At 42.3% G+C, this 13,320-nt stretch overlaps 1 protein-coding gene across 1 annotated transcript in view; it reads right to left on the bottom strand.

Moving 5' to 3' along the window:
- Nucleotides 1–13,116, bottom strand: part of LOC112223929 (melanin-concentrating hormone receptor 2-like) — a 31,142-nt gene extending 18,026 nt beyond the window's left edge. Inside the window, exons 1-2 of the mRNA XM_024387234.2 lie at nt 12,677–13,116; nt 285–494 (exon numbers count right to left, since the gene is read on the bottom strand). Coding sequence (XP_024243002.1) covers nt 285–494; nt 12,677–12,873 — 407 coding nt within the window. The 5' untranslated portion in view covers nt 12,874–13,116. The remainder of the gene's footprint in view (nt 1–284; nt 495–12,676) is intronic.
- Nucleotides 13,117–13,320: the final 204 nt, after the last annotated feature.

Below are 13,320 nucleotides of genomic sequence, written 5' to 3'. Positions count from 1 at the left end.
ACTGAGACATTTAACCTTCAACAGCTTGGCAAAGTCAACTCCCCAATTATGATCAGAATCTAATGAAGTGTCGAATTACATACTCAGTGCATGGCATGCAAGGACATGTTCCAAATATGAAAATGTGAAGATCTGGGTTTAGGACAGAAATGGATTACTTAATTGTAATTTTGGTGTTTTTATGTGCCGGTCTCCTAGCTGTGCTCTATTGCCAACTGGGTATTGCCAACCGGCAACAGAGCACAAGGCAAACTGACATATCACTCCCATATCATATTACTCACCTGTCCAGGCTGACAGCGGTCATGACGGCTGCACAGGCCACCTGATTGCAGTTGTCCAGGGAGGTGATGATGGTGCAGAGGGTGCTGCCAAACACCCAGTGCCCCCCCCGGGCCCACTGGTGGATCAGGAAGGGCATGACCGTCACGTGGACCACATCAGCCACGGCCAGGTTACAGATGTATATGTCTGGAACTGTCTTCTTTGTGGTCCTGTAAAATAACACACATCTTAACACTGTCTGTACTCTGTGTTTAATACATTCAGAACGAACAATAGTGGACTGCATAACTACTGCACACTTATCACATCTAACAACAAAGCAACAATCTGTGCTTGTTCAATTTTGTTTTGAGGGCTGTTCTGCCTCAAGGGGCAGAAAGAATGGTAGATCGGTTGGTGGTGGTGCGTGTTGGTGGAGGATGTCATTAATATTCACATTTTCATACACAAGCATGCTTGTTCGCAACCCAACCCTTCGCGACAGTACACTTAGCCAATCAAATGTCTTATGTAATCTTAGCCTAACCCAAACCTCAACCAATTGGAATTACTTGCCTAAACTCAACCAATCACATTTATTTCCTAAACATAGCTAATTGTATTAGTTTATGTTCTCAAGGCAGAGCTGCCCTTAAGAAGTTAAAGTAAGGAACTCCAATCTGCTTAATGCGTAAGGTCACATTGTAGGGCTGTGTTTTGAGATGATTCCTCCACAACCTTTATTTTATAATTAACAAACCCCAGTGGAGCAAGATTTAAAATAAAGTTATCAAAAGAGTCATAATTGTGCCATATGTCCTCTAGTGGCTCCTGACCATCACCTTTCAACTTATTTTATCATGTGGCCTGAGGTACTCACTCTACCCTTTGGTTCCCCTCATGGGAACATCCCAAGATGCACTGCATTGGATTTTATTGACTGGTCAAATCAAAGGCCTTGCTTCAAAGTCTCTCTGTATGGAAATGGAAAGGACATCTACAATCAGTGTACACACAGCCGGGTAATGGGATCTTTAGGATTGCTTTTCAAGTAAATTGTTTCACCTTAAGCAGTGTTTCCCAACTCCAGTCCTTGAGTACCCCAACAGCACACATTTTTGTTGTAAGACCTGGACAAACTCACCTGATTCAAGTCATTGAAGGCTTGGTGATTAGTTGAATCAGGTGTGCTGGTCCGGGCCACCACAGAAATGTACTGTGATGGGTACTCGAGGACTGGCGTTGGGAAACACTGACCTAAAGGACCTGCTGACACCAACTTTTATTTGATTTGATTTAACATTGAGCAAATACAGTGATAACACATCCAATTTGTGCTGTAGTGGTAGACGTACAGTCTGGTGAAGTGAAATCCCCCGGAGAATGCCTTTAATGTTTGATTGCTCAATGTTATTACAGTCACTCTCCACTGAGTTCCATATCTCTGACTTTCTGTAGCTGTAAGCCAGGAAGTGCAAATCCTGATTGGTGACACACAATAATCAACTAATCATGGTCTTCAGTTTAGAATGCAGTTATACTGAACAAAACTACAAACACAACAGGTAAAGTGTTGGTACAATGTTTCATGAGCTGAAATAAAATATCCCAGAAATTTTCCAAACACACAAAAAGCTTATTTCTCTCATTCTGGGTACAAATTTGTTTAATTCCCTTTTAGTGAGCGCTACTCATTTGCAAAGATAATCCATCCACCTGACAGGTGTGGCATATCAATAATCTGATTAAACAGTGTGATCATTATACAGGTGAGGACAATAAAAGGCCATTCTAAAATGTGCAGTTTTGTCAAACAACACAATGCCTGTCACGCCCTGACTGTAGATTGCTTTGTATGTTTCTATTTTTAGTTTGGTCAGGGTGTGATGTGGGTGGGTATTCTATGTTGTAAGTCTAGGTGTTGTGTTTCTATGTTTAGGCCTGGTATGGTTCCCAATCAGAGGCAGCTGGTTATCGTTGGGCAGCCTGTTTTCCCACTATGGGTGTGGGTAGTTATTTTCTGTTTAGTGTGGTTTGCACCTGACGGAGCTGTTTCGGTTGTTTCTTTTGTTCCTGGTTGTATTTAGTGTTCAGTTTATTAATATAATGATGAACACTTACCATGCTGCATCTTGGTCCTCACCTTCTCCTTCCAACAGTCGTTACAGAACTACTCACCAAAAAAGGACCAAGCAGCGTGGTAACCAGGAGCAGCGTGGAATGGACTCATGGACATGGGAGGACATTCTGGACGGGAAGGGTTTCTACACATGGGAGGAGATCCTGGCTGGAAGGGATCGCCTCCCATGGGAACAGGTGGAGGCAGCCAGGAGAGTGGAGGCAGCAGGTAAAGGGAGCCAGCGCTTTGAGGGAACACGGCTGGCAAGGAAGCCCGAGAGGCAGCCCCAAAGATTTCTTGGGGGGGGCCACACGGGGAGTGTGGCTAAGTCAGGTAGGAGACCTGAGCCAACTCCCCGTGCTTACCGTGGCGAGAGGTGGGCCGGGCAGGCACCGTGTTATGCCGTGAGGCGCACGGTGTCCGTCGCAGCTCCTCGTATCGGCCGGGCTAGAGTGGGCATCGAGCCAGGAGCAATGAAGCCGGCTCAGCGCATCTGGTCTCCAGTGCGTCTCCTCAGCCCGGGTTATATGGCACCAGCCCTACGCACGGTGTCCCCTTTCGCCAGCACAGCCCAGTGCGGTCTGTTCCACCCCACCGCACTGGCCGGGGTACGGGGAGTATCCAGCCAGGACAGGTTGTGCAGGCTCGGTGCTCAAGACCTCCATTGCGCCTCCACGGTCCGGTCCATCCGGTGCCTCCTCCATGCACCAGGCCTCCTGTGGCAGCCCCACGCACCAGGCTGTCTCTCCATCTCCTCCCTCCAGAGTCTCCCTCCTGTCCGGCGCTTCCAGAGTCTCCCTCCTGTCCGGCGCTTCCAGAGTCTCCCTCCTGTCCGGCGCTTCCAGAGTCTCCCTCCTGTCCGGCGCTTCCAGAGTCTCCCTCCTGTCCGGCGCTTCCAGAGTCTCCCTCCTGTCCGGCGCTTCCAGAGTCTCCCTCCTGTCCGGCCGTCAGTCAGGAGCTTCCGGGGCCGCCCGTCAGTCAGGCGCTGCCGGGGCCGCCCGTCACTCCAGCGCTGCCAGGGTGTGATGTGGGTGGGTATTCTGTTGTATGTCTCGATGTTGTGTTTCTATGTTTAGGCCTGGTATGGTTCCCATATTGATTGAGAACCATACTTAGGCAGCCTGTTTTCCCACTATGGGTTGTGGGTAGTTATTTTCTGTTTAGTGTGTTTTGCACCTGACGGAGCTGTTTCTTTTGTTCCTGGTTGTATTTAGTGTTCAGTTTATTAATATAATGATGAACACTTACCGCGCTGCATCTTGGTCCTCACCTTCTTCCACCAACGGTCGTTACAATGCCACAGATGTTTTGAGGGAGAGTGCAATTGGCATGTTGACTGCAGTCCACCAGAGCTGCTGCCAGAGAATTTAAAGTTAATTTCTCTACCATAATGGAACCTGGTCTCAGAGAATTTCATATTATTCTGTACGGATATTCGAGACACTCCATTTAGTATGATATGTTATGAATTACAATTTTGATTATGTTGCGAATTTGCAAAATGTACAATATTTAAAGAATTTGCTAAATGTTTACATTACAAATTCTGGCTAGGTTGCTAATGCTAGCTAGATGGCTAATTTTAGCTAGGCTAGGGGTTACAGTTAAGTTTCGGAGTAAGGTTAAAGGGTTAAGGTTAGGTGCAGGGTTAACTAAAAGGGTTAAGGTTAGGGGAAGGGTTAGCTAACATGCTAAGTATTTACAAGGTAGCTAAACAGTAGTGAAAGGTTGCTAACATATTGAAGTTGCCCATATTGAGATTTAAACTCACAAGCTTTGGGTTGCTAGACGTTCGTGTTATAACCCTCTATCTTATGCAACCATACCAAACGTAACATATCATACTAATTTCAGTATCCTGGATTTAAATGTACCGAGACGTATGCCGAGTTTGAGACCAGGTTGCATAACCTCAATTTTAGAGACTTTGGCAGTACATCCAAACAGCCTCACAACCGCAGACTACATGTAACCACGCCAGCCCAGGACCTCCACATCTGGCTTTTTCACCTGTGGGATCGTCTGAAACCAGCCACCCAGACAGCTGATGAAACTGTGGGTTTGCACAATTAAGAATTTCTGCACAGACTGTCAGAAACAGTCTTAGGGAAGCTAATCTGTGTGCTTGTTGTCCTCACTAAAGTCTTGACCTGACTGCAGTTCGGCATCGTAACAGACTTCATTGGACAATTGCTCACCTTCGATGGCCAATGGCAGAAGTGTGCTCTTCACGGATGAATCCCGGTTTCAATTGTACTGGGCAGAGTGGTTTGCTGATGTCAAAGTTGTGACCAGAGTGCCCCATGGTGGCGTTGGGGTTACGGTATGGGCAGGCATAAGCGACGGACAACGAACACAAATGCATTTTATCGACGTCAATTTGAATGCACAGAGATGCCGTAATGAGATCCTGAGGCCTATTGTCGTTCATTCATCCGCAGCCATCACCTAATGTTTCAACATTATAGTGCATGGCCCAATGTTTCAAGGATCTGTACAAAACGTCTTGAAGCTGAAAATTTCCCAGTTCTTCCATGGCCTGCACACTCACCAGACATGTCACCCATTGAGGTATCAGCTGACCTCAATCTCTTGTTTGGTCATTCTAGAAAGGACAGAAGAGAGCGGAATATTCAATCTCTCTAAAACTGACTAAATATTAGCACTACACTGATCTATTTACTTGTGGGTAATAACATTCAAGCTGGATAATAACCCCAAAAAACACAAGGCTAGAGAAATGTATTGATAAATATTACGAACGCAGTCAAGGCCAAAAGATGTCGGAGAGGATCCAGGGAAAAAATTGAGAATCAAACATCAAGAGAAACTACAAGATTCCTCGACAGATGATTTATGATGTTCACTTGTAAGTAAAGGATATGAAGGCGAGGCTAGGAATGAGTGACAAAAAGCTCAAAAATGTACAGGCAATACTATTGAAACGGATGTCAAAGAACTTAAAAAGGAGAACATGTCTCTGAGAGAAGCCTTACTTGAAATAAAGACTAGATCCATGCGAGAAAAGAAATCCAGTACTTACTGGTATCATAGAAAATGAGGGTGAAGATCCTGAAAGTGAAGTGAAAGAATTCCATCTTAAACCGCTGCAGAACCTAGGCGACACTGTCAACAAAATCAAACTCGAATGTGTACACAAGTTCAGATAGAGGACAGCGATAAGAGTGCACAATCGTTGCCAAATAATGGTCAAAAGTTTTGCTGGTACAAAAATAGGTATGAATGAGAAATGATCAAACCCTAGACATCTACCAGAGTGATATCTAAGATGTATTCTATGGTTATCCCCAATCCATCAGTGGGACCAAACAATCCATTGAGGGGCTTGTCTGCTCCCCTCTGTTATCGTGGCGACGTTTACAACTTGATTTGTTTCCTGATCGGGCGGCCTCGTACAGTGTTGCACCCCACCCACTGGCCCCAACAAGGCTCATCATGGGTCTGGGCTTGTATACCCCCCTTTGTCTCTCGGGACCCACCCACCAGCGGTTGGTGTCCGAGGCACAAACAAAGTTTGTGCCCTTTGTACAAGTTGTCGGCAGCAGCTTTGTTAGTAGTTTGGCCATAACCTTGTGCTTCAAAAAGCTCAGTGGCTGTCTTGGCCTGCCATTCACCATAGCGTCTGTGTGGTAACCGTTCCAGTACCTGCAAACTGAGACAAGGATATATTTTGGTGAAGTCGCACAGTGTTTCACCAGTTGGAGTCACCGGCTCAGTGGCGGGACTGATACCGGTAGTTTCATTGTACGGGGTTTCAGTCACCCTTAAAGCAAAAAATGTGTCTTCGGAAGCCGTGTACACTCTGAACGTTGATGCTTTGTTTTGGCCGCGGTGCTTGCGGAAGTGTCTGAAGGACAAGTTAGGTTAATCTTAGCTACAGTATTGCATGCCTCTGAGGAGGGAAGTTGCTCACTCAGAGTTCTGGCTCGAAATCATGAAAATAATATTCTCAGGTTTGTTGATTGAATGTGACGAGATATCGTAATATCGGAGTCAGATTCTGCACCAAGAGATGTCGCAACCTCTTTTTCCCAAGGGGTCCTTTTGACAGAAAATCCTTGGTGATGACTGTTGTAGCCAGCATTAAGAGAAGACAGCGTTGTCAGTAGAGATGGCACGGTTACTTGTGACCACCATATTTTTACCCCAATCCATCAGTGGGACCAAACGATCCATCAAGTCTGCTCCGAGTAGCAGGTGTTCAGTTTTGAGTCTGGTAACATACACAGGTTGAACGAGCTATATGTTTTGGAGGTGTAGTTTCAGCATGAGTCACATTGTGAGAGGCGAGGTGGTCCGAGTGAAACCTCGAAGTTTAGTTTCGCATCGTTCTGTTTTTGACCGACGGTTAGCTGGGTTCACAGTCCTTTTGAGATCATGTAACAACGATTGAGATATGAGCGATATTGTCGAGACAGACTTATTTAGCTTATGGGTTAAGCAGTCCTCCAGAACTGCTTCCAGGTAGCGATTTTCAAAGTGTAGTGTTTGTTCAACAACGTGATGTGTCATTTGTGTTCATGGTGAAAACGGATCGACTTATTGGCGTTTGAGTGGAATTGGCTATTGTGATGAGGTTTGCCTTGTGCATCGCAACATTTGTATCTGAGTCTATAGTCAAAGCCTGTGGGCTTGCTTCTTGATCGAGCGGGCCCTGGATAGGGTTGAGTGAGAGCAGGGTTAGATTACACCTCTAATTGCAGCCCAAAAAAGTTCAAGTAACAGACCCATCAAAACGTCAGCTGTTCAGAGGAGACTGCGTGAATCTGGCCTTCATGGTCAAATTGCTGCAAAGAAACCATACCAAAGGACACCAATAAGAAGAGACCTGCTTGGGCCAAGAAACACGAGCAATGGACATTTCTGGCGGAAATCTGTTTCCCAACCACTGTCTTTGTGCAATGCCGAATAGGTGAACTACTGATCTCCGCATTTGTGGTTCCCACCGTAAAGCATGGATGAGGTGGTGTGGGGGTGCTTGCTGGTGACAGTCTGATTTATTTAGAATTCAAGGCACACTTAACCAGCATGGATCCACAACAATCATCCGACCTCAACCCAATTGAGATTGTTTGGGAAGTGTTGGACAGCAGTGTGAAGGAAAAGCGGTAAAATCATGGATATATTGGAACTAGTGGCTTTATGGAGGCTTAAATATCCAAGTCGTCTTGACTGCTTTCTTATGTCATTTTCGCTGGCACCAAAAGTTTAAAGTACAACTGCAATTTATATTTAAATGTCTGGAATATTTCAATTTTGGAGAATCTCTTAAACAATGGGTTAAAGTTATGTAAAGTAGCCCTGGGTGTAAAATAGTAAATAATGGCTACTTCTCAAAGTATTAAACTGTTGAGTTAAACAAGGTTGTCCACTATCAGCAAATCTATTTATTATGGCCATCGAAATGTTGGCTATTAAAATCAGATCCAACAATATCAAGGGGATAGAAAATAAATATATATGGGGGATTGGAAGTGATTACAATCTGCAATATTAAAGCTGATCTACCCCCTAAAATAAATATAAAATACACACCAATGGACTTGGGAGAGGCGAAGGTCGAGTCATGCGTCCTCCGAAACATGACCCGCCAAAAGATCTGCAAAATAACGCTATTTTTAAAACAAGCCAGAGAGTGGGTTACAATTTCAGTTTAATCCACCAGAACTCAAATATACTAATCAATCAAAAAAAAAAACATTTGTTGAAAAAAAAGTTAAAACGGTATAACCTTTTGTAAATGATATCATAAATAGGACTGGTGGTGTTATGTCACACATGCAGCTAACAAACGTGTATGGAAATGTATGCTCTCCTCAAAGTTAAACTAATTACCGCAAAAATGTAAGGGGTATGGAAGGGAAAGTTAACTTGTCTGTCGGCCCTGCATCGAAGAACTGATAGGTTCATTTAAGGACCAAAGAATGGACAGCTGTGCCATATAGATAGGAAAATAGTTTAAGAGATTTCTATGGCACATGATTTATTTACTGATATTCAAAATAGTTTTTCAACAAAAATTGTTGCAACCAATAAACATTAGATAGATAATGAATGGGTGACTCAACCATCCCAGCTCTGTAGATTTTGCTGCAAAGAGACAATCATTAGATAATGTTTCGTACTCTCTATATGTAGCTTATTTTTGGTCACAGGTTCTGAAAATAGCACTGCTGGGTGATATAAAAAGTCGTAGTCAATTGATCAATAACTCTAAGCAACAATGTTTCTTTAATTTACAATATGTACAAAGTATAAGATAGAAAGGTTCAGAACTTTTGTAACCGCACAGTTGGAAAAATATATGGCAAATAGAAATAAAAGTTGGAGGGTCTTCAGAGGGGGATGGGAGGAGTTGAGGGTAGCTGAAGGACAGGACTAAAAACAAAGGATAAATTGTAAAATACTGTGTCTGTAAAATGTATGTATCAACTGGAAGTAAAAGCCAAAGTCCTGTCCATTAGTTTTCTCCAATTAGGGGAGGGGTGGTAGGGATAGGGGAAAATAATAAAGGCAAATATATATTTTATAGACTTAGGTTGGAGTCATTATAACTTGTTTTTCAACCACTCCACACATTTCTTGTTAACTATAGTTTTGGCAAGTCGCTTAGGACATCTACTTTGTGCATGACAAATCATTTTTCCAACAATTGTTTACAGACAGATGAATTCACTGTATCACAATTCCAGTGGGTGAGAAGTTGACATACACGAAGTTGACTGTGCCTCAAAACAGCTTGGAAAATTCCAGAAAATTAGAAGCTTCTGATAGGCTAATTGACATAATTTAAGTCAATTGAAGGTGTGGCTGTATTTCAAGGCCTACCTTCAAACTCAGTACCTCTTTGCTTGACATCATGGGTAAATCAAATGAAATCAGCCAAGACCTTAGGAAAAAAAATTATAGCACTCCACACGTCTGGTTCATCCATGGGAGCAATTTCCAAATGCCTGAAGGTACCACGTTCATCTGTACAAACAATAGTACGCAAATATAAACACCATGGGACCACGCAGCCATCATACCGCTCAGGAAGGAGACGCGTTCTGTCTCCTAGAGATGAACGTACTTTGGTGCGAAAAGAGCAAATCAATCCTAGAACAACAACAAAGGACCTTGTGAAGATGCTGGAGGAAACAGGTACATAAGTATCTGTATCCACAGTAAAACGAGTCCGATATCGACATAACCTGAAAGGCTGCTCAGCGAGGAAGAAGCCACCGCTCCAAAACCACCATTAAAGAAAGCCAGACTACGGTTTGCAACTGCACATGGGGAAAAAGATCATACTTTTTGGAGAAATGTCCTTTGGTCTGATGAAACAAAAATAGAACTGTTTGGCCATAATGACCATCGTTATGTTTGGAGGAAAAAGGGGGAGGCTTGCAAGCTGAAGAACACCATCCCAACCATGAAGCACGGGGGTGGCAGTATCATGTTGTGGGGGTGCTTTGCTGCAGGACGGACTGGTGCACTTCACAAGATAGATGACATCATGAGGCAGGAAACTTATGTGGTTATACTGTAGCAACATCTCAAGACGTCAGTCCGGAAGTTAAAGCTTGGTTGCAAATGGGTCTTCCAAATGGACAATGACCCCAAGCACACTTACAAAGTTGTGGCAAAAAATGGCTTAAGGACAACAAAGTCAAGGTATTGTAGTGGACATCACTAAGCCCTGACCTCAATCTTATAGAAAATTTGTGGCCAGAACTGAAAAAGCGTGTGCGAGCAAGGAGGCCTACAAACCTGACCCAGTTACACCAGCTCTGTCAGGAGGAATCTGCCAAAAATCACCCAACTTATTGTGGGAAGCTTGTGGAATACTACCCAAAATGTTTGACCGAAGTGAAACAATTTAAAGGCAATGCTACCAAACAATCAATTAGTATATGTAAACTTCTGACCCACTGGGAATGTTATGGCTGAAATAAACCATTCTCTACTATTATTCTGACATTTCACATTCTTAAAATAAAGTGGTGATCCTAACTGACCAAATAAAGGGAATTTTAACTCTGATTAAATGTCAGAAATTGTGAAACTAAGTTTAAATGTATGTAAACTTCTGACTTCAACTGTACACGTTTACAAAAAAACAATATGGGATTGGAAATGCAGACACTTACATTGTTGGACGCCACAATCCATCAGCTATATTAAAGCTGATCTACACCCTATAAAAATCTATTAAAATTAATATGTGAAGGACATGTCACTCTGCATCAGGCAAATGGTGGTCCAACCAGATACGGACTGGTTTTCTGATCCACTTTTCTTTTTTTTCCTTCTGTATTCCCTCATGTGAAATTCATAGATAAGGGGCTAATGAACTGTAACTGGGGGGGGACTGGAGTTGTCCATTCCTGATCTATAGGGTGGTTGGCCACAGCGGTTGAGAAAATATGCCTTCACATAATCTGCACAGTCAATCCATATATTTAATCTACACACACTCATTAGAAGTAAGTATTTAATGAATTCGCCCACAATGATAGCAATGGATTACGAGTAACAAATTGTTAAAAGCAGCCAACTGAAGGAAAATGGCTTTCCACAGTCCAGGGCGCTTAATGTGGATTTACAGAGAGCATACTTTCAGTAAAAAAAACTAAATGTCACATAGTAGTTCATTAAAACTGCATCTCATACAACAGTTATGTTAAACAGCGCATAGACCTATTTTGCACAATGAGCGATTACATATGATCTTACAATGCACATTAACATATCAGTTTGTGCATTGACTTAAATAATGAAAAGGTAACTGTGGGTACATTGGTAATGAAAAGTGTTTGGCATCTTAATCAAACTATTATTTAACCAGGCAAGTCTTAAGAACCAATTGTTATTTACAATGACGGCCTAGGAACAGTGGGTTAACTTCCTTGTGCAGGGCCAGAACGACAGATTTTTAACCTCAGCTGGGGATTCGATTTAACAACCTTTTGGTTACTGGCCCAACACTCTAACCACTAGGCTACCTGGCGCTCCTCACCTAGCATGAGGTAATTTAACAATGGGACATTTTTATTGAATCAAATATTTACTTTCGAACAGACACTACACATTTTAATGTTTCTAGAAAGGAAATTCATTAGTCATCTAAACCATTTACAACATTTTGTAAATCCATCTGCTTAACTTTTGCAGAAAAAGTGTTAGCTTTGTTGTGACCAGATCCCACTGGGCACACACTGGTTGAAATTAATTTCATTTGTTAACGTATTGTGACGTGGGATCAACGTGGAAAATACGTTGGATCCAACGATTCCTGCCTGAACAGTGACTCCTACTGTTATGAGGGGTAATGCAGTTCAGTGAGAACGAGTCTATCATCCAGATCCTATGTCCCGTGCTTAGCTGTGTTCGTTTCAGCTGAGCTATCATGTCAAAACAGTTTAGATATTGATGAGCTTCCATACTCATTTGCGTAGACCAGGTTTCCCCAAACTCAGTCCAGCCCTGCCAAATTCATTATATGAATAATATACTTTTATCTTTGGATATTGTATTTTATATAAAGGATGGTTGGTTGATGTAAAACAAAACAAAAAATGTTGTCTACAAAATGATTAATATGGTGGGTTCACGTCATCAAGCAAAGTTGAAGAATAGGGCTAAAGCAAACTATTTTAGGTGCATTTCAAGTTTGATTTGTTTTAGTGTGTTTCTTTGACTTTGTTTGATGGTTCAGATGGAGATGTGAATCCATCATATCAATGATTCATTGTAGACCTATTGAACCGTGAACGCAACCAATTAACATTTAAGGGCGATGTTCTCACGGAAGTTTATTTCCCCTCATAACAGGAGCCACTGTTCAGGCAGGAATCGTTGGACCATGGTTTCACATTTGATTTCAATAGGCCTCTTTATTCTAGGTTGACGTTATGTTAAAACAATTACATTGATTCAAACATACCATTTTTACTATCAACATTCAAAGGTCACATGTAATCAAGTATACAATTCTACATCATTTTCAACCATTCAATATAAGATGAAACCAGTGTCTATGGAATTTGATGCAATTTCAACATATACATGGTTCTGACGATCATCTTGAAATTAGATTGATGTATGAACCCGTTAGTCAGGTTGTCCATTTAAGTTGAAGTTTTAACTTAATTGCAATGATTACGTTAGTTGAAATTAGATGGTTAACTTTTTTTCAAATCCACTAATGCCGCGTCACAATGTGTTGACAAATTATGTTGAAACAACTTTGATTCAACTGTGTGCCCAGTGGAACGCGGTGATACATACCTTAGGATAGTCACCAAGACCAGAATGTTTCCTACAAGCCCCGTTGAACAGAGGATTCCAATGAGAGAAGGCAAAATAGTGGTCTCTGTTAGACGGACAAAATTATAATAAAAAAGATCATGGTCATTGCACTCATTGTCCCAAGATTCATTGAGAAGAATTTGAGAGGTCCGATTCCAGAATACACGTCCGTCCATGGTGGAAAAGCAAAAACGCGTTCAAGAGCTGGTGATGAGTTACTGAAACTGAACTAAATATACTGTTCCATGGTCAAGTGGCGGTGAAGAATTTCCAATCATCACTGCTGAATGGTGGGAACTAACGTTCTCCTGAAGACTTGCAATGAAACTCCAAGAGCTCATTACGCACGCAGTTTGAACAGACGCCGTATACACGCTCATGTGCATTGGTCATGCTCGGTATGCAGTTTATCAAACGGAACACATTAACCAGATTGTATACGTTCCCAGAGCATAACAGGATGTTTTCTCTTGAGATAAGATCGAGATTATTTGTCCAAACATACTATTAAAACATTATTATTAGACATTTCTTGTTTTCTGTAAGGTTGTCAAAACAATACCGACTGTTCCTTGTATTTGTCTTCACAGGGGGACTATGTATAACAACTATTTCCAAATGTA

Source organism: Oncorhynchus tshawytscha, linkage group LG03 (assembly GCF_018296145.1).
Source record: "Oncorhynchus tshawytscha isolate Ot180627B linkage group LG03, Otsh_v2.0, whole genome shotgun sequence".
Classification (NCBI taxonomy): domain Eukaryota; kingdom Metazoa; phylum Chordata; class Actinopteri; order Salmoniformes; family Salmonidae; genus Oncorhynchus; species Oncorhynchus tshawytscha.
The sequence above is the reverse complement of the archived record's forward strand: the minus strand, read 5'-3'. Positions and strand labels throughout refer to the sequence as shown.